Genomic DNA, 22,045 nt, shown 5'->3' on the forward strand with positions numbered 1-22,045 from the left:
AAAACCACCCCCGGCCAAAAAAAAAGTACCTGTAACAAGATATTCTCAATGAAGGCTGTGTTAAAGCAGGTATAAAAGAGACGCCCACCAAACATCTTTTCGTAGAAAATAACTCGCAAATCTCCTGCTACCTACAAAGAAGGATTAAACTTATGGACTCACGAAAATACTATGCATTTTGCAGGATAAGCAGAATACTATAAATCATACTTGTAAAGGATTTTCAAAATAGTAGTCTAGACAAGTCTTCTGGTATATGGACGATCGCTCCGTATCCATTTGCACAAGAAATCGTGTTGTCTCTCGTCCATTGTTACTTTGATCGCTGTCATTATCAACGCATGACATGTAATACCTTGGGCTATCCGTTATTTGACATGCTTGCTTCACTTGTCTACAACAACCTTTAACAACTTCTACTGATGGCTGGTAAAGTTGATCAGGAACCTAGATAAATAGGCAAACAAGTTTGATGATTGAAAAAGAATAAATGATCCCCAACAAAATCAACGCTCAAACTGATTTTTTTTTAATGAGTATTAGACATAAAGAAAAGTTCTCATTGACAAGAATAGAAAATTGTTTGATTCATTGTTATCATTTATGTTTGTTCCCAGAAAAAGGAAAAAGGAAATAGGACAAGCCAAGCACAATTTCATAATGAGCCTCCATGAAAATAATAAAGATTAAGAAAAGTAGCCCAATGACTTAGTTTCAAATATCCGAGTATCTATCTTACACAAAAAGACAGAGATGACCTTGAGAGAAAATAATGTTCCCACAACCTACTGAGAAGATGTATAAGGATATTGTAATTTACAAGATAATAGATTTTGGTTACTTAGTTCCCGCATTTCTATAATGGTTAAAGGGACTTAATTTCAGATGGTATCAGAGCAACCCTATTCGACTCTTGCAGGCCATGAATTTAATATGGATTTTTAAAATACTGTTATTGCTACGTGAGTCTAGGTTTTAGCCCATAAAAAATGCACTCAACCTGCGAGGCATGTTAAAATATAAAAATATAATCTTCAACCCTTATCATAACTTCAAAGTTTTGGTATAATGGTTAGAGAGACTTTCACATGGTATTAAAGCCGACCTAGAATCGAGTATTGTTGGGCCGCATTTAATGCGTATTAAAAAAATTGTCACCGCTATGTGAGTCTAGGTTTCAACCCATAAAAAAAAGGTATTTAGCCTGCGGGGTGTGTTAAAATATAAAAGAATATAAAATAATAATCCTCAAGCCTTACCATAACTTCGTAGTTTTGGTCTAATGGTTAGAGGGAGCACATATATAAAGCCAGCATAATGTTTACATACACCAGTTTCAAAGTAGCAAGAATTTTTGGGCGAATTGAGAGTCTATGCTGAACAAGAAAGAACATTTTTCAAGGAGCAACTCATATGTAGACCGTAGAGAGAATTTACCTCTTCCGCCTCTAAGGATTTGGTTACCACGAAGAAGATTGAGTCAGTATTAACTGTGTCATATAGACGAATTCTCCGCAATTCCCTCGTAGTTGGTTTCGGTAGCTCAACAACAGGAGGACCGTCTAGATTTTCCCTAGGGATTTTCAGTATGCTAGACCAATACCCAACATATCGACGTTGACTTGGTATTGAGACCTGACATTGGCCAAAGATCAGTGTTAATGAAAGAGAGAAAGCAATTCTACAAAGCGGAGTAAACAAAAGAATAAAAAATCATTACTTTAATCAACAAGATAAAATTAGTATGCTTTATAACAAAACGGTATTGAGTTATTCCATTCAATGCTCTAATTTACCTTTAACAAACTCGGGAAAAACATAAGTAGCATAGTTATTGACATATAACTTCATGATGCCATGGAACTCCACCCATGAATTAATTACATTCACGCTCAGGTGTATTACCATTAAGTTTGCTAGATTCGGACAGTCTACATAACTCTAGAAGACAAAATCCAGTCACCTTCACCCATATACATTCATGCATAATCACAAATACAAAGCAGACAATCAGAAAAAAGAGACACACTTTCAAATCAAATAAAATTATAGTTCCTTAAAAATTAAACGTTCATAAGATTATGCTATGAGGTTAGATATGTTCCCATGTTGATTTATGATAGTTGAGGCATGCAGTGATGATTTACTAGTTACAAATGATTGAGCATTTCAGTTCCAAAAATTTCTTGGTAAGTTGCAGAAGTTCATTGTGCCTATGGAAGAATGTTTGAAGGATAGGAATTTGTAATAATCAAGATTACAACCCAAAAAAGAAAAACAATAGAGTAGAACTAATGAATGTTAGGCTATCTTGTGTTGAAGAGCAAATGGATAAGATACCTCTCCTTCCATATACAACAACTTACCCCTTGATTATTAGTTGTTCTTTTAGCAGCATACAGTTGAAGAGCTTCATCAGCTGACATGCCACTATAAACAAGATAAGCACATACCATTAAGCCTGTTCGACCCTTGCCTGCCTAAAGGATAAGTTAAAAAAAATTAAAAAAAAAACTTCAATTGAAAACTTTCAGAAAGAATATTAGTTTCTCTCATGGTTCACTCAATGTTTATTCTATGAGGAAAGCTTTCAAAATTAGATTCCTAGAATTCTCTGCTAAAGTAGTAAGTGTATTGTTGACATTAGTAATATATGTAAGGGGTTATGTGTAAGTTGTGTAGGGCCTATATAAGCCCAAGAGATCTCATAATAGAGTTAGGGTTTGTATTAACAACTTGGTATTAGAGCCATCCTCTAAACCCTAGCCGCCGCCCCCCACCCCCAACCCCCACCCCTCCTCCCCTTGTTTTTGCTGCAGACCGATCACCCCTTCCCTGACCGACCCCGTCTTCACCATGCTGGACCTCGAGTTTGGCATTGGTTCCCTCGACTCAGTCCTCGAACTGATGACAGGAAGAGTATATATCTCACATCGATGAGATATATAACTGTTGGATTCTAGTTTCCTCTGAGAAACGAGAATTTGTTGAAAGATCTTACTCTTGTTGTGCAGCAAAAGTGCTGCCGAAATTTTTCACTGCGCACAACAAGGGTTTGGAGAACAGGTGTTGGATCTGAAGCTTGATCGATGGAGGAGATCATCAAGAAGTTGAACCCTGCGGAGGTGTCAACTTTGATGAAGTTGATGAAGTTGTCGGCTGATGAAAGCACGACAAGACCATCGAAGAAGTTGGAGCTTCCGACCATCGATCTGAAGCTGGATGGACCTAGTACGTACCTGAGCTGGTCACGACGGGTGAGATATACCCTTGCAGGGAGGAATCTGGAGGGTTATCTGACAGGAGAGGTGACAGAGCCGGAGGAGGACTCAGAGGGAAGAGATGAGTGGAAGTCCACTCATATGTTGGTGTACATCTGGCTTCTCAACTCGTTGGTCCCGACGATCGCCGCCACGGTGGATGGCATTGAGAAGGTGAAGGACGTCTGGGAGAAGTTGAGGAGGACATATGATGGAGTGGGGAATAACCTGAGGGTGTTCCAGATTAAAGGAGAGATTGACGCCACAGTCCAGGGAGAGAGGACTGTACAAGAATATGCTACAGAGCTGGAGCGTCTGTGGCTGGATTATGACCATTTTTCTCCCCGGGCAAGCTGCAAGGACCCAGGATGTAAAGAGCGGGAGGCCTTTCTACAGGAGAGGACTATGGTGTTTCTTAAGGGATTGACATCAGAGTTCGCTCAGCGAATTGCATTACTGCTAGCTCAGCCGAAAATTCCCTCGCTTGAGGAGGCTGTCTCGGCTATGATCCAGGAGGAGACTCGCATTAGGCTGCAGGTGGGGACAGGTGGACTTCCTGTGGTGAAGTCAGCTTTAGCAGTATCTAACAATAATGGATCCAGGGGAGAGACTCGGCAGTGCTACAACTGCGGTGAAGTGGGTCATCTAAGGCATGCTTGCACCAAACCACCCAAGGAAGGAGATTCGGGTGGACGTGGACAGTTCGGAGGGCGTGGTCGTGACCGTGGGGGTCGCCGAGGTGGAAGGGGAGCAGGCAACCGGGCGAATCTGATGATAGCAAAAGAAGGAGAAGAAGCTGAGGTGATCTTTACTGAGGAGGATCAGGCGCTCCTGGCGATACTCAGGAGGAAGCAACAAGTAGCAGGGGATGGAGACAGGAGGAGTGGGACAGAGGAGGCATCCACATCATTCTTCGCCAGAGGCAACACTGCTACCTATGCTCATCCGACGAAAGGTACTGATGACATATATGCTCTTGCTTCCATATCTTCCGACAAATCATCAGAATGGATAGTCGACTCCGGTGCGTCTCGACATGTGACAGGTAATGCTAGTGAGTTCTCATCATATACTCACCTAGCATCGCCTGATAGTATTCAAACAGCTGATGGTACATTTCAGCCAGTGGTTGGTAAGGGTACAGTCGATTGTACATGTTCTGTAACTCTGTCCAATGTTTTGCATGCTCCTTCCTTTCCAGTCAACCTTTTATCCATTAGTGCTATCATCCTTCAACTAAAATGCATTGTTTCTTTTGATATTCCCAAGGTGATCTTCCAGGAGAAGGGGACAGGGCGGAGACTTGGGACTGGCACATGGCGTAGTGGACTGTGGTTTCTGGATCGTGAAGGACTGGATTCAGCATTAGTGTCAATGATAGAGAGAGTAGAAGTAGGATCTGAGATGAGTGCTGAGAGTGTGTTGATGCTTCATCACCAGCGTTTGGGACACTCATCTTTTAATGTTTTAAGTAGGTTGTATCCATCTCTATTTGAGAAAGCAAATAAGCAGCACCTTGTATGTGATGCATGTGAGCTTGGAAAACTTACTAGAAGTTCTTACGTAAGTTCTGGTCATAGGAGTTCTCGTGTATTCGAACTGATACATTCAGATGTTTGGGGACCTTGTTCTACAAGTTCTATGAATGGATACAAGTATTTTGTTACTTTTATTGATTGTTTCTCCCGTGTTACTTGGTTGTACCTGATGAAAAATAAGAGTGAAGTGTTTGGTTGCTTTCAAAATTTTCATAGGTATGCTCAGACTCAATACGGCGCTGTGGTGAAGGTATTAAGATCTGATAATGGGACGGAATATACTAACAAAACGTTTGGGGAATACTTGTCAGCTCAGGGAATACAATACCAGACTACGTGTCCATACACACCTGCTCAAAATGGAGTAGCGGAAAGAAAGAATAGACATCTTTTAGAGGTTGCTAGAAGTATGATGATCTCTATGAATGTCCCAGAAACATTATGGGGACAAGCAGTGTTGACCGCGGCAGCACTAATCAACAGAATGCCCTCGAGAGTGCTGGATTGGAAGTCTCCGTGTGAGTTGTTGAAGGGAGATAATGGTGGGCTTCTTCCACTCAAGGTGTTTGGCTGTGTGTGCTTTGTGAAAGACAACAGGCCATCAGTCGGGAAGCTCGCCCCTAGAGCGGTGAAATGCATTTTTGTGGGATATTCTGCTACTCAGAAGGGCTATGTTTGCTGGAGCCCGGTGGAGAAAAGGTTGTTTGTGAGTATGGATGTGCACTTTCGAGAACTCGAGCCATATTACACCCGGAAGGTAACTTCATCCGTTGATAACTCGCCTAATACTGGAAGTATGCGGCGAGAGGAGGAGAATGTGGAGAAATCAATGTCTGAGAATGGTGAGAGATCGGAAAAATCAATTTCTGTAACGATTCCTTGGGAAGGAGACTTGGTTGAGGAGGAGCAAGAGAATGAAGATGAAGAGGAGATTGAGACAAGAGGTGTTAGGCCAACGGCTCAGGGAGAACTACTTACCTATAGTAGGAAGGGGAAACAAATTGCGGGAACAGTACCAACAGTACCTACAGTGCCACTAGTGTCAAGTCCCTTGCTAACGCCTGCCCCAACTCCTGAGACACCTACACCACCACAAGATTCCTCTCAAGGTGACTCCATTTCTCTTCCTATTCCTCCCACACCAATAACTGTACGGAGGACTACTCGCAGTAATGCGGGAAATCCTCCCGATAGATATGGTTGGGATCTTGCTCAGTTTGTATCATACTCTAACATTCACCCTGCACATGGAGCATTTATTGCATCATTGGACTCTGTTACTATACCTAACAATTGGCAGGTTGCAAAGAAGGACCAGAAATGGAAAGCTGCTATGCATGAAGAGCTAGGGGCCTTTGAGAAGAACCGCACTTGGGAGTTAGTAATACTACCAAAAGGGAAGAGAGCAGTTGGATGCAAGTGGGTCTTCACTGTGAAGCAGAATCCAGATGGACAGGTTGAGCGCTACAAAGCTCGTCTGGTGGCAAAAGGATATAGTCAGACATACGACATCGATTATGATGAGACTTTTGCACCAGTGGCGAAGATGAGCACTGTTCGAACCTTAATCTCTCTGGCAGTAAATGGTGGATGGAAGCTACACCAATTAGATGTGAAGAATGCATTTCTTCATGGAGATCTGGTGGAAGAGGTATACATGGAAATTCCGCCAGGATTCAACACAGAACAGACAGTGGGCAAGGTCTGCAGATTGAAGAAGTCTCTATATGGCCTGAAACAATCTCCTCGTGCTTGGTTCGACAGATTTAGGCGGGCTATGATAGGTATGGGATACCGGCAGATTAACGCTGATCATACCGTGTTCTTCCGACGAAATGAAGGTTACATCACTGTGCTTGCGGTATATGTGGATGATATGATCATTACAGGGGATGATGAGGAGGAGATTGCCAAACTCAAAGTGAGACTGGGTAAGGAGTTCGAGGTGAAAAATCTTGGGTTGCTTCGATACTTTCTTGGAATAGAAATAGCTCGCGGAGCGGAGGGGATTGTCTTATCCCAGAGAAAGTATGCACTGGATCTTCTTAAAGAGACAGGGATGTTAGGGTGTAAACCTGCAACTACACCGATCGACCAGAAGTTCAAGCTGGGTGCTGAGGCTGGAGAACCAGTTGATCGTGACAGATACCAAAGGCTGGTAGGGAGGTTGATCTATCTGAGTCACACACGTCCCGATATCTCTTTTGCAGTGAGCGTGGTGAGCCGCTACATGCATGATCCAAGGAAGGGTCATATGGACGCTGTGTACCAGATTCTGAGATATCTGAAGAGTGCCCCTGGAAAGGGACTGATATTCAGGAAAAATGGACATGTGAGCATCGAGGGTTATTGTGACTCTGATTGGGCTAGCAGTGCTGATGACGGGAGGTCCACCTCGGGATACTGCATCTTTATAGGAGGCAACTTAGTCTCGTGGAAGAGCAAGAAGCAATCAGTGGTGGCGAGATCAACAGCTGAGGCAGAGTATAGAGCTATGGCCTTAGGAGTTGCTGAGTTGTTATGGTTGAAGAGTATGCTGGTTGAGCTGAAGCTGGATCACGGAACTAAGATAAAGTTATGGTGTGACAATAAGTCAGTTATCAGTATCGCCAACAACCCAGTGCAGCATGATAGAACCAAACACATCGAGATCGATAGGTTCTTCATCAAAGAGAAGTTGGATAGTGGACTACTGGAGCTAAGTCATGTTTCAACTAAGGATCAGGCAGCAGATTGTCTGACTAAAGGACTTAGCTCATTAGACATGATTAGAGGATGTGACAAGATGGGCTTAGTGGATATCTTTCGCCCATCTTGAGGAGGAGTGTTGACATTAGTAATATATGTAAGGGGTTATGTGTAAGTTGTGTAGGGCCTATATAAGCCCAAGAGATCTCATAATAGAGTTAGGGTTTGTATTAACAACTTGTATAAATAAGACAAAGTAAACAATAAGGAAATGAAATAGACGGTTGGAGAAACCAAAAAGGTCATACCATACAATGTATAACAGCAACATTTTCTGGATCTTGAGAAAGCCACGAGTGTATGCTTTCACAGAGAAGTTTGATCATTTTCAACGGTGGAACATGGTTGTCATCAAATGGGTAAACCTCTACACGCCCATGAAAATGAGATGCATCATAGCTTTCTTCTGCACAAAGATTGTAAACCTGCAATATCCTATCTCTTTAGTCATTGAGATAAAATCCAATAAATTAAGAACAGCTAGATTTCAAATAAGAATAGGTCTGGAATAAAGTATAGGATAAACGGTATATGACATCATCTATATAAGCATACTAACGGAATATCCTACTAGGAGGCGGGTAGTGGTGTTGTGTTTGTGCAGGTGGAGGTGTTTTGCTTGTGAGGTTTTCATATGACATCCTAAATGTTAATTAGTTCAAAATGTACAAGGTTAAGAACTTATCAGACCAAAACTATTCTTTAAATTATCACAACTCAAAAAAGAAAAAGAAACTAAAAGTTATAATAGTGGTGAACACAATGTTGCTGGCAGAGAAAAGATGACAATAAGGTGAATGTGGTCATAGTGATAGGGGGAAGGGGTTGATGGTTGATCATTATGATGGCGAAAAAGATTAATAATAGAAAAAGGAAAGTAATAGAAGTCGAGAGGGTGGTTACACTTAAGATGAAAAGCAAGGAGAAAACGAGGAAGTGGTATATTGACGGAGATGATGGTACATTGGTATGTGTGACAAGGATAAGTTGAAACAGCAGAGGCAATTGTTATCGTATTGGAGGGCAAGGGAATTTGTGATCAAGGAGGTAAAGTTGGGATTTAAAATGGGTTTAGATTTGTGAACTATGGCTAGTGAGGGTTTAACTGAATTTAGTACTTGAATATGATTTTTACTGTGACAAAAGACCAACAAAACGACTTGAGAAAATTAATAGATAATCAAGAGATGGCATGAAGGACATATGAGCTCTAGACATCAGATTTTAAGGGTTATTAAGACCTACCCTGTAGCGTAGAATGTTACTAACAATTTATCATATGATAATGGTTACAGTATACTTTGAAGAGATGTTGAAAATATGCAGTCATTCAGTGGAAACTTTTGTGCAACTCAACATAAAAAAGATGCTATATAAATTTAGAGCAATAATCAAACTGAATTTAGATAGCAGAGACATGAACAACACAATGATTTAACATGGCTTGGCATTAATTTGTAGCAAACAAAGCATCTACCAAATACCCATTGAACCATGAGCCTTGATATTAATTTGTTGGAGTGGTGGATTGAAACTGTTTTACCCATTGAATTTCTCTAATAAAGACAAGCCCACAAAAAAGAATGACACCAAAGCTCTGATACTAGCTTCTTGGAGTGGTGGACTGAAACTGTTCCTTCCCACAAACTTCTCTACCTTGTACTCTGTTGAAGACATCTCAAACCCGAAAATAGGATCGACACCAAAACTCTGATACCAGTTTGTTGAAGCAGTGCGCAACTTAACACATACAATGTCTAGAGAAAAGTAGTGTATTTCTAGATTATAGAGACGTGTGCACTTCTGGTAAACACATTTGTTACATCCTTTCTAGTTTGTATAGTAATTAATTTGTGAGAAAAAAAAAACATTACCACATTATATTAGCTCAAAAATAAATATGAAAAACAAGTTATGATTTGACAAATAACAATCTACAAATACCCAAAAAAAAGGGAAAAAAACAACAAATAGCGAGAGAAGATTAGTAGACAAATAAATTCTTACCATCAAATTGATATTACCTTGTAATGACCAGGATGTCTCATATCTAACACATTTTTCACCTGCCATAGCGGATTCCTATACATGGCTTGCATTCGTTCTGCAGGATACGACATTGCCAAAAGGCGATCGGTTATGTATGTCATATCCAAGTCATATCCAGCAACAATCATTCTCCTCCGACTTTTAGAGACCAGGGATCGAACAAAGAACAAGCTAGTGAGGTAATGCACAACTTTATGTTGGACATTGATGTCACCCATGATTTTGACCTTTGCAGGCCCTTGTTTTGAGATTTTTGTCCCCATGATGACTACATATTATAACTGGATAACTTGTAAATCAGTTACTGGACCTGCAAACACAAATTTAAAAGTAACTACAAATTTTAAAGGTTAAGTTTTAGATACTAATATGGCTAACTTCCCTGAAGGCTTTCTTCTTCTCAAATTTAGGAACATTTGTTGACAAACGTTAAAAAGTAAGCGCATAGCATGCATTGTGTAACACAATGCAGCTCTCACCTAAGACCAACAAATATTTCATAATTATAGAGTTTGTCACAAACGACCAAATAGGGGAGTACAAATACCAATTTATCATGTACCACAATGTTAGCTTCAATGAAACATACTTAACTTCAAGCTAAGATTTATTTATTCTATCGTATGGCTGTGATGGAATTTGAAGAATACAATCCTCTACACAAAGAAAACTTTTATTGATAGAACACTAGAGAGTACAATACTTGCTCTTACAAGAGCACCTCACTTTCACACAACTCTTTTATTTTGGTAAACACTCACACAAGCCTACACTACACACTCAAGCTTTCAATCTTACTTCTTGCTTGCTTACACAAATGAGAGCCCAAGACCCCTATTTATAGTTGTTTACGAGGGCTAGGAAGTGTATAAAAGAGTTAATCCTAGCCATACATTAATAAGAAGTTTCTAGAAGAATAAATACTAGTCATAAACTTGTATCTTTCTAGAAACTTCTTGATAGATATTTTATAGGATGTTACTAGAAAGAAGTTCTAGAAAGTTGTTCTAGAATAATCTAAATTGGTGAGGAATTCTAATACTCCCCCTCATCACCAACTTTCATTTCTCACAAGTCCAAGTTGCTTCTTAAGCTTCAAAAATGTTTCTGTCTTTAGTGGCTTGGTGAAGATATCAGCGATTTGGTCTTCAGACTTGCAATATGTCAGTATCACAGTCTTATTTTTAACTTGATGTCAGATGAAATGATATTTTGACTCTATGTGTTTGCTCCGTCCATGTGCTATCGGATTTTTGGCAAGTGCAATAGCTGACTTGTTGTCGATGAGAATCTTTGTCGGTGCTTCTTGTTCATATTGCAGCTCCTTCATTAGATTTCTAAGCCATATCGCTTGACATGCACCTGCAGATGTAGCAATGTATTCCGCTTCGTAACTTGATAGAGCAACAATTGTCTGCTTCTTTGATGACCAAGAAAAGGCTGCTGATCCAATGCTGAACATGTAGCCGGATGTACTCTTTCTTTCATCCAAGTCTCCCCTATAGTCACTATCGGTGTAACCGACTAGTCTTGGATCTACACTTTGTGAGTAAAATAATCCTTCATTAATGCTTCATTGAACATACCTGAGAATCCTCTTGGCCACCTTGAAGTGTTCTTGCCTTGGCTCCTCCATGAATCTGCTCATCAGTCCAACCGCAAACATTATGTCGGGTCTTGTGATGGTCAGGTACCGTAGGCTTCCGACTAAGCTCTTATACAAAATTGGATCAATAGAGATTCGTGATGAGTCTCTCCTCAGCTTCACTCCGACTTCAACAGGAGTTACAACTGGTTTGCAGTTGTTCATGTTGAACTTCCGAATGATCTCCTTTGCGTACTTTTTCTGAGGGATGAAGATTCCTCTCTCAGATTGTGATACTTCTACTCCAAGAAAGTATGATATTTTTCCAATGTCAGTCATCTCGAACTCCCTGATCATGTTCTTCTTGAACTCCTCGAATATTTTCGGATTGTTGCCGGTGAAGATTATGTCGTCCACGTAGAGACATACGATCATAATGTCGCCATCCTTCTTCTTGGTATAGAGAGAGTGCTCATACGAGCTCTGTTAGAATCCATTCTTCTGGAAGTATGCATCGATTCTGGCATTCCACGTCCTGGGTGCTTGCTTCAATCCATACAATGCCTTCTTCAGCTTATAGACTTTATCTTCTTGGTTCTTCACCTCGTACCCCGGTGACTGCCTGATGTAGACTTCTTCTTCTAGGTAGCCATTAAGGAATGCATACTTCACGTCCATCTGGTAGATCTTTCACCGGTTCTGTGCTACCAATACGATAATGAGTCTAATGGTGTCGATCTTCACGACTGGTGCGAACACTTCTTCATAGTCAACTCTTTCTCGCTGACTATAGCCCTTTGCAACAAGTCTGACATTGTATTTCTCGATTCCGCTGTCTTGATTTGTCTTTGTCTTGTACACTCACTTTACTCCAATTGGTTTATGACCATCAGGTAAGATAGTGAGCTCCCATGTATCATTTCTCTTGATTACCTCGATCTCGTCATCCATGGTTTTTCTCCACTTGTCTTCTTGAGCAGCTTCTTCATAGCTGACCGGATCACATTCTGCAAACAAGCGGAATAGTGTGTAGTCCTCCATCATCTCGACAGTTTCTGTATCGTCATACAGATCTCTTAGGCTTCTCATCCTTCTTGTTGCTCCCCCTGAAGAGCTTCTTTCACTTGAGCTGGATGGCGATGATGTCAGCGTCGATGTTGGGGTTGATGGAGCTGGACTATTAGGTGTACTTTGTTCTAGTCTTCTAACCTCCTGCAAGTCATCATCATTATCTTCAAAGAACATATCTTTAATATTTTTGTCTTCATCGGTCCATTTCCATTAATCTTCTTCATCGAACTCCACGTCTCTTGAAATGATCATCTTCTTTGTAATTGGATTGTAAAGCTTATATGCTTTTGTCCTCCTCTCGTACCCAACGTATATGCACTTTTCTCCTCGATCGTCCAGCTTCTTTCTTTTCTGCTCTGGGATGTGTGTATATGCAATGCACCCAAACGCCTTCAGGTGGTTGACGCTTGGCTTGATGTTGCTCTACATCTCTAATAGTGTCTTGAACTTTACTCTATTTGTCGGACATCGATTGAGGTAAACTGCACAGTCCACGACTTCAGCCCAATAAGTCTTCGGCATGTACTTGCTCTTCAACATGCTTCTGACGATATAAAAAATGATACGATTATTCCACTCTGCTATGCTATTCTGTTGTGATGTGTAGGCGGCAATGAGTTGATAAATTATCCCGTACTGCTTGTTGAAATTGTTGAATGCCTTCGAAGTGTATTCTCCGTCTCGATCTGATCGGAGCACCTTGATGTGATACCCACTTTGTTTTTCTACTATCTCCTTGAATTCTTTGAATTTTTCCAGAGCTTCGAATTTCTACTTCAAGAAATAAAACCAAAATTTTCTGCTATAATCATCAATAAATATGAGAAAGTACATGTTTCCTCCAAGAGAGACGACTTTAAATGGTCCTGCTATATCTGTGTGGACCCATTGTAGCAGCTCCATTGCTCTTCTTGACTTTCCAACTTCGAAACTTCTTCTATGTTGCTTGCCCTTCATACAACATTCACATAGCTGGTTCAGATGGTTGATTTGCGGCAATCCTCTCACTATTTTTTCTTCCACAGAAGATTCAGGCCACTGAATGCAAGACGTCCGAATCTCAAATGCCAGAGCCAAGACTCATCATTCATAATCATCTTTAAGCACTTGACAGAGTCCGTATGAATATTTAAGATAAACAGTCTATATCTAGACATGTTCACCTTTGTAATTACTTCATTTTTATTTTTGATAGTGAGAGCAAAGTCTTTTAGATGTATATCATAACCTCTTTCAAGAAGCTGACCTAGACTCAAAATATTATTTCATAGTGCTGGAACATAATAGACATCAAAGATGTACCTATTCTTGCCCGTCTTTGTCTGGATCATTATCTTGTCCTTGCCATTTACTGGAATCTTTGACTGGTCTCCAAAAGTGACATCTCCTTGCACCGTCTTATTTAGCTAGGTAAAGAACTCATTGATGCCGCACATGTGGTTACTGACACCTGAATCCAGATACCAGATATCTCGATTCTTACTTTCATTCTCCTGGTACGTCAGCAGGACTGTTAAAGTGTCTGGCTACAAAGTTACTTTTTTCTGCCACTTGATTTGGTTTCTCCCAGAATTCGTAGCTGAGATGGCCGTATCTCTTGCATTTGTAACACTGTGGCTGATATTTGTCCCCCTGATAACTTCTTTCTGGTCCTCGTCCTCGTACGCCACGACCTCGTCCTCGATCGAATGATCATTCACGATCTCCATTTTGATCTTGATTTTCATGGCCTCCTACGATATTGCTGGAAGTTTGAGCCACATCAAAAAGAGCATTTGCCTCTGTAGCCTCCACGTCCTCTTCGATTATCTTCTTTGATAGTCATCTTACTCTGTAATGCTTGCTCTAGATTCTCCACTTGATTTGAACTGATGTTTATATCTTGTTCATAAGCTTGCAGAGAACCTTGTAGCTCATCAATAGAAACTTCGAAAAGATCTTTAGACTCTTGTATTGCCGGAATAATATATTTGAATTTTTTAGAGTCTAAAGTCCTAAGTATCTTCTCCATAATTCTTACATCATTAATTGCTTCTCCATTTCTCTTCATTTGATTAGTTATTGTCTGAACTCTACTAAAATAGTCTGATATTGATTCTCTTCATTTGATTAGTTATTGTCTGAACTCTACTAAAATAGTCTGATATTGATTCTGTAGCTTTCAACTTCAAATTTTTAAATTCAACTCTTAATGTTTGGAGGCGTACCTTTTTTGCTCTTTCCGCACCATGATAGGATTTTTGTAAAATCTCTCATGCTTCTTTAGAGGACATGGCGTTGGAAATCTTCTCAATCGCTGATTCATCTACGTCTTGAAATATTAGGAACAAAGCCTTTTTGTCTCTTTTTCTGACCTCCTTCAGCTCACTCTTCTGTGTGATGGTGAGAGTTGTTTCTTCTGCAGGTGACTCTGGTTCACTATAGCCATTCTCTATGAGCTCCCACAAGTCTTGCGAGCCGAGCAAGACTTTCATCTGGATACTCCAATTGTCGTAATTGGTCTTCATCAGCTTCGGAATCTATGGCTGGATCATGTTCGTCATCTCGTACACGATCACCTTCGATTGGCCCGTCTAGATCGAACATTGCTTTGATACCACTTTGATGAAAATTGAAGAATAAAACCCTCTACACAAAGGAAACTGTTATTGATAGAATACTAGAGAGTACAATACATGCTCTTACAAGAGCACCTCACTTTCACACAACTCTTTTATTTTGGTGAACACTCACACAAGCCTATACTACACACTCAAGCTTTCAAGCTTACTTTTTTGCTTGCTTACACAAATGAGAAGACCCCTATTTATAGTTGTTTAACAGGGCTAGGAAGTGTGTAGAAGAGTTAATCCTAACCATACATTAGTAAGAAGTTTCTAGAAGAATAAATACTAGCCATACAGTTGTATCTTCCTAGAAACTTCTTAGTAGATATTTTATAAGATGTTACTAGAAAGAAGTTCTAAAAAGTTGTTCTAGAATAATCTAAGTTGGTGAGGAATTCTAATAGGCTGTTGGAAAATTAAACCTTCATGTAACTTACTTATATTTCCTTCAACATTGATGCTGCTAAACATCTTATAATAGATTTATAACATCTAGGCTTTAGAATTACGAGTTAATCCTAGCACGCATGTGTCTTTATGTCTGCCCGTGTAATTAAGGAATATATGCATATATGTATGGCATACATTAATACAGATAGAGCACTATCGTTTGCTAACAAAGACAACAATTTATTAGGTTATATATAACTTTTTTCCCCTCCGTCAAGTTCGCTAAATATTGTCTTGTATTAGCATAGAAAAGATTGAAAAAAGATTATCCTGCTAGATTGAGGAGAGGCATAAAACAACTAGACAATTGGAGTTATAAATTGCTGACCATTTGATAAACATTATTTCATATGAATTTGGCTTGAGAACTTCTTATAACTCCTATTTGAAAAAGATAACCTGTTCTTCCTGAACAAAAACTTGACAGATCTTAATGCCTAGCTTTCTTTCATTAGCATTGTACATTAACATGTGCACAGATAACTTACACCAAGCTGGGCTACATTTGGACAATCCAGTAAGTTTAGCATGAAAAAATTTCATCACGGTTTGGCAATGACCAAACCTTCAAATAGTACTGATTTAGAAAATAATCAAGAAAACTATTATCGGGTCAGTTAACTTATTGACCATGGAAAATCAAACTTACTAGTTACTAGAGACTCTAAAGTCTATATAGGTGACTAATGCACGTATTTAGATAAGTGAGGTGATGAATTTCACAAGAAGGGGATGCCATGTTATACAAATATAGGCCGCACGCCTGCTTGTGGCCAACATCAAACTCTTGAGAAGGCCTATCTAATGCATCCATTTTCTAGAAATGTGAAAAAGTGAGGACTAAATAACAAAATATAGATTCTATTTTAATCTTAGATTATTAAGCCTATTGACTTAAGTGTTTTATATAAAAATTTACAAGGAAGCCTCATATATCCAAAAATCAAGTTCTTAACAATATTCCCATCGGGTAAAGTTCACAAAACCCTCCCCCAAACGTCAGGCTCATTTTGAGATAAATCCCTAAACTTTTGAAAATTAGACATGACACAAAAACTAACAGCGTTAGCACTAAAGGCCAAACTTTTGGGGTGGTTTTGGTGAAATTACCCTTCCACGAGTCAAACTTGCCTCAAATCTTTGTTATAAAATTTCTCTACCACCGTCAAGCCTACACCATTCAATTTTACATATCATTTTCCCTTCGAACCTCTCTATCCTTCTTCTTTTTCTTAGTCATTATGAACAAAATACAACCATTCTCGTAGACCAACTAAAAATTCACAAAAGGGTCCTTTTTGAATGAAATTAGATCATAATAATCATAGTAATAACCAAATAAAACAAAAATATTCCAAAAAAAAAAAAGGTTGAGCGCGCACCTGGAGACCAAAATCTCCAAGCTCAGTGAAAATCGACGTAAAAACGGTTTCAACCAGCCCGAAGAGGCCAATGGGCAGAGGGGAAAAACAAAAAAGAAAAGGAGAAAGAAAGAAGGGGAGGAGGAGAATAATAACAGGAAAAATTTGAGGGTGATTGCGGAGGGAAATCACAGCCCATTGTAACTAAACCCTAATTTTGGAAGGAAATCAATAACAGAAAAATGAGCGGAAAGAATCCATCACCCGCTCATTTGATGGATGGGCGGGTTTGTTCTGCTCACTCGCGGGTTCCCTATTAGAGGGATGTTGTACGGCAAAGTTGTTCTACCGCGCTAGGCCCGTGTTATTAGAGCAAGTCTAGCAAGCTCCCAGTTGGGAGTCCTAGTCATCAAGCTCTCAAGAGCTCTCAAGCATTTTGGTATAAAAAATTATAAAAATCCTCCTTGGGAGCATCTCCTTATTTTATGGAGCTCCAACAAGCTCCTAGTTAGGAGCTCCAACAATATCAAAAAAACCCCTCTTCTATTTTAATATTTTACCCATTACTTTTAATTATATTTAAACCTCTTGTATTTTATTTCTAACCGTTGGATACGGTCTTCGAGGGAGCGCACACGGTCTTCGAGGTAACTCGCGGCTTTCGAGGGAGTGCACACGGTCTTCGAGGTAACTCGCGGCTTTCGAGGGAACGCACACGGTCTTCGAGGTACCCCGCGGTCTTCGAGGGAACGCACACGGTCTTCGAGGTAACTCACGGTCTTTGAGGGAACGCACCCGGTCTTTGAGGTAGCTCGCGGTCTTCGAGGTTGGGCACGAACTTCGAGGTATCGCAAACTTTGACCGACTGATTCCTATAAAATTCGATGCCTTCTCACCTCAACCCATCGTCTCCCAAAACAAAATGTCTAGCTCATCTAGCTCTAGCGATGATGAAATGATGAAGAGGTTCTTTCTTATGGGAGCTGCTGCCGTCGAGGAAGAAGAACAAGGGAAAGGTTCAACTTCAGTTCAACACAAAAGACGTACCGTGCTCCATCGATACCGACTGGAAGGCCACAATCGGTTGTTCCCAGATTATTTTGCTGACACACCAACCTATCCTCTTCATTATTTTCGTCGAAGATTCAGAATGTCGCGTTCGTTATTCCTTCGAATCCACGACGCTGTCGTCGAACATGACAAGTACTTCGTCCAAAAGAGGAATGGTGCGGGACAGTTAGGACTATCTAGCCTTCAAAAGATTACTGCAGCTATGCGGATGCTCGCATATGGAGCATCCGCTGACGCCGTTGACGACTACGTTCGGATCGGTAAAAGTACGTCGCTTGAGAGCGTGAAGAGGTTCGTTCGATCGATTATCAACATCTTTGGGGAGGAATACCTTCGTTCACCGACTAATGAAGACGTTGCACGCCTGCTCGAGGAGGGTTCACAACGAGGTTTTCCTGGTATGCTTGGGAGCATCGACTGCATGCACTGGGTATGGAAGAACTGTCCAACCGCCTGGCAAGGTATGTATACTGGGCATTTTCATGAACCTACAATTATTTTGGAGGCCGTAGCTAGCAAAGATCTTTGGATATGGCATGCCTTCTTTGGACTGCCGGGGTCTCACAATGACCTCAATGTGCTACATCGTTCACCGGTTTTCGCACAACTTGCGGAGGGAAGAGCTTCACCGTGCAACTATACTGTTAATGGCCACGAGTACAATATGGGATACTATCTCGCCGACGGGATTTACCCAGAGTGGTCCACATTAGTGAAGACTATTCCAGCACCACGAGGAAACAAGCATAAGTACTTTGCTCAACAACAAGAGAGCGCAAGAAAAGATGTTGAGCGAGCTTTTGGCGTGTTGCAAGCTCGATTTGCGATTGTTCGTGGACCAGGACGTTTCTGGCAACCTAGTGTGCTGAAAGACATCATGACAGCTTGCATCATAATGCATAACATGATCGTTGAAGATGAACGAGATTGTCAATTGGACAACAACTTCGACTTTAATGATTCGATACCAGTCGTTGAACCTTCTCATGTGCAGACGGTGCCTCTAACCGAGTTCATCCAAAATCATCATCGGATCAGGAACACGCAAACACACAAATCACTAAAGAATGATTTGATTGAGCATCTGTGGCAGCTCAAGGGATCCATCGACGAGGATTAAGTTTCTTTATGTACTGCGCCAATTTTCTTTTCAATAAAGTAGTTGTTTTCATTAAATGCCAAATTTTTCAATTTCAAGTACAATCATAAATCTAATACAAGATAATTAGGAAGAACTAATTAGGATGCGATGCGAGTACAATCATAAATCTAATACAAGATAATATATGATAATTAGGAAGAACCCTTAGACATCCACCTCTCCAATATCTCCGCCTGACGCATTTCAAAGTACTGTCGTTGAACTGGATTGAGTGTTGAGAGATCCATCTTCATGATCTCGTCATCTTGTTTCTTTTGTTTTAGCTCTATTTTTTGATTTGTGGTTTCCTTCATCCACGCGAATGCCTCTCCCATGATGGACGTAGCGGATCCAGAGTTTTCCATATTTTGTTTCCTCTTGAGCTTTGCTGCTTTCCTCCCTTCAGGCCTTACTAACACATCATCCGAGTCGATGTTCAACTCGATGGGGGTCGCTGGCATGGAATTGTTTGGTGAGGAATCAGAGTTTGTGGTTCTTCTCGGCTGTGATCGAATCTTATTGTAAGATTCCATTTGTTGGATCCACTTTTGATGATGACGCAACTCAACCCAGCAATGATCAAACACGAATGGCTTACCATAAAGAGATTGGTATAATTCTTTTACTTCTGCAGTCTACACAAGAGTTAAATTTAGAATAATCAAACATAATTAAACATATATATTCCTCTCTTCAATGCTATGTTGTTGACATAAAAACATATAAGTTAAATATTTACCTGGTCAATAATTCCCGTACCAGATCTTTGTCTTCCTTCAATCTGAGCAACGCACCCGCAGAACTTGTTGACGGACAGTTGAATCGTTGACCAACGATGCATCATTTGGTTTGGCGTGCGACTCGTTGGATCGACAGAGTATTGGATAAAGTAGTTGTTAGCTCTGTGCCAAAACTTATCTTTGTGTTACCCCGTACCTTGGATGGCGTCTTGGCTCGTGTTCAGCCAAGCAGACACAAGAAGCTTATCCTCGTGGACAGTCCAATTTTCGGACCGCGTGTAAGCCTTCTTCTTCTTTGTGGTCGGTGTTTCTTGGGATGACACTTGTTGTGTTACGGATTGCGATAACTCGATGGGATGACCTTCTTCTACGACTTCTTATAAACACGGCGTATAAGCGATTCCTTCACCGGTAAGGAGTGCCGAATAATAGTTTTGTGAGGGATCCATGATTTGTAATTGAAGGAATATTGAGTTTCTATAGAGAGAGTTTGGGATGATTTTTGTGTTGAACGTGAAAGAATTTATAGATTTTTTACTGCTTCATGATATTTTTAACTTAACCAGCTAAATTTACGGGATTTTCATCTTGTCTCCAACGGTAAATTTTGATCAACACCATCTCAACGACATTTTCCTCTCAAAAAACACTGATCACAATCATCTTCAACGGTCATTCTCCTGGTTCAACGGTAAATTTCGGCTCAGCTCAACTTCATCAACATTTCACTCATCAAATTTCGAAACCAATAAATAAAAAATTCCAAAAACCCCTCTTCATCTTAGTTTCGTACAGACCCCAACGCCCCCCCTTCGTCCAAACACTCAAAACCCAACCCCAACCCCTTCGACAGACCAACCAACCCCAATATCCTCTCCATCGACTGGCGCGACGTCGTCGCGCTGCAGGAGGCCAGTCGTCGACCTCTTCGCCACCACATCTCCGACCAGGACCCAACGCCACCCAGATCTCGACCAGACCCAAGCCCCCAGATCTCCGCTCCGAACGCCAGCCATCTCAACGAGAATGCCACCCAATTTTAAACTTTGGGGGGGAGGGGGTTTTGTAAAATCGCCCAGTTCGGGCTCCGAAGCGCTCCACAAATTTAGGAGCCTGGGGAGCCGAACTTCTCCACCGCCACAGTCGGCCATAGAGCCTGGGCTTGGGAGTTCCTTCAGAGCTTGTTCTGGAGGGGGTTCAACATCCTTGCGCCACCGTCGGCCTTCGAAGCAGAGATCGGATCTTGGCTGGCGTTGCTCTATTGTTTAAAGGGTAAATACAGCAAACCCCCCTCTCCCCCACACACCACACACCATGACAGTGTAGATCCATGGTTTTTTACCCCCCCAACAGCCCCTCACCCCATGACGAGTTGTTAGAAACTTAGAATCCATGGTTTTTTAATAGCTGAAGGTAAACTTGTGATGCATGTGAGAGAATTAAATTTAAAATCCACCATGATGAGTTGTTAGAATTCATGGTTTTCTAATAGCTGAAGGTAAACTTGTGATGCATGTGAGAGGATTAAATTTAAAATCCACCATGAAACTTGTGATGCATGTGAGAGGATTAAATTTAAAATCCACCATGACGAGTTGTTAGAATCCATGGTTTTCTAATAGCTGAAGGTAAACTTGTGATGCATGTGAGAGGATTAAATTTAAAATCCACCATAACGAGTTGTTAGTGTAAACCTAATCTTAAGTAAATCAAACTTTATTTGATTTAATCATCAATAAAACCAAGATCTTAGAACAATATGATTTTCTCAATGAACAATTTAATTAAGTGATCATACCTTGATCCATGATTCGAATTTTGACGAAAATTGACTACAAAGGGAGCAACGTTCAAGACTTTGATTTCTTTTTTTTTGGTCGATGAAAATAGCTTTATTCATTAACCAAATGAGAATTTGTACATTTTTCAAATCCAGGAAATTGGCCTGGAAACACAAAATTAGAAAGAGCCTAGTTACATCTCTCTAATTCTATCTCTTATATACAAAGAAAAATTTTCATTTAGAATTTTTGAGTAAATAGAAAACTTTATGGCTCGAAACAGCATGTCAGGTGGCCTGGCTTTATCCTGGAAAATCCGAAGATTCCTCTCATTCCATAGCATGTAAACCGACACAGCAAGGGCCATCCGCTTTAATTTCTCTGTGAAATTCCTCTTTCTTTCCAAATTGTGGCTGAACCAGTTAATTATGGAGTCCCAGCAACAAGATTTCCAGTTAAAATTCATCCAGTCCATCACTAGGTTCCAAACTGTAGCTGAGTACTGACATTCAAAAAATAAGTGTCTGCAGGTTTCCAGATTGTTAGAACATAATGCACACTGATTTGAAGAGATAATCCCCATACGACACAATCTATCTTGGGTTAGGAGTCTTGATTGAGCAACTAACCATAAGATGAAAGAA

The 22,045-nt window shown here is 40.5% G+C and overlaps 2 protein-coding genes across 6 annotated transcripts in view; one reads left to right on the top strand and one right to left on the bottom strand.

Annotated features, from left to right (window-relative positions):
• Positions 1 to 16,927, bottom strand: part of LOC109822082 (phosphatidylinositol 3,4,5-trisphosphate 3-phosphatase and protein-tyrosine-phosphatase PTEN1) — a 19,403-nt gene extending 2,476 nt beyond the window's left edge. For 2 of the 5 annotated variants that reach the window (XM_020388246.1, XM_020388243.1), the window contains exons 1-7: positions 16,690 to 16,927; positions 9,571 to 9,905; positions 7,795 to 7,971; positions 2,367 to 2,480; positions 1,438 to 1,635; positions 211 to 447; positions 30 to 131 (exon numbers count right to left, since the gene is read on the bottom strand). In XM_020388246.1, the coding sequence (XP_020243835.1) occupies positions 30 to 131; positions 211 to 447; positions 1,438 to 1,635; positions 2,367 to 2,480; positions 7,795 to 7,971; positions 9,571 to 9,858 (1,116 nt within the window). In that variant the 5' untranslated portion in view covers positions 9,859 to 9,905; positions 16,690 to 16,927. Of the gene's footprint in view, positions 1 to 29; positions 132 to 210; positions 448 to 1,437; positions 1,636 to 2,366; positions 2,481 to 7,794; positions 7,972 to 9,553; positions 9,906 to 14,458; positions 14,479 to 16,689 lie in introns of those variants that run through there. The other 3 variants (XM_020388245.1, XM_020388244.1, XM_020388247.1) reach the window with 3 other exon arrangements.
• LOC109821128 lies at positions 17,591 to 19,146 on the top strand. Its single transcript, XM_020387321.1, has one exon. It carries the CDS (start codon positions 17,591 to 17,593, stop codon positions 18,857 to 18,859), a length of 1,269 nt encoding a protein of 422 aa, XP_020242910.1. The 3' UTR covers positions 18,860 to 19,146.

The sequence above is a fragment of the Asparagus officinalis genome, chromosome 8, assembly GCF_001876935.1.
Source record: "Asparagus officinalis chromosome 8, Aspof.V1, whole genome shotgun sequence".
Classification (NCBI taxonomy): domain Eukaryota; kingdom Viridiplantae; phylum Streptophyta; class Magnoliopsida; order Asparagales; family Asparagaceae; genus Asparagus; species Asparagus officinalis.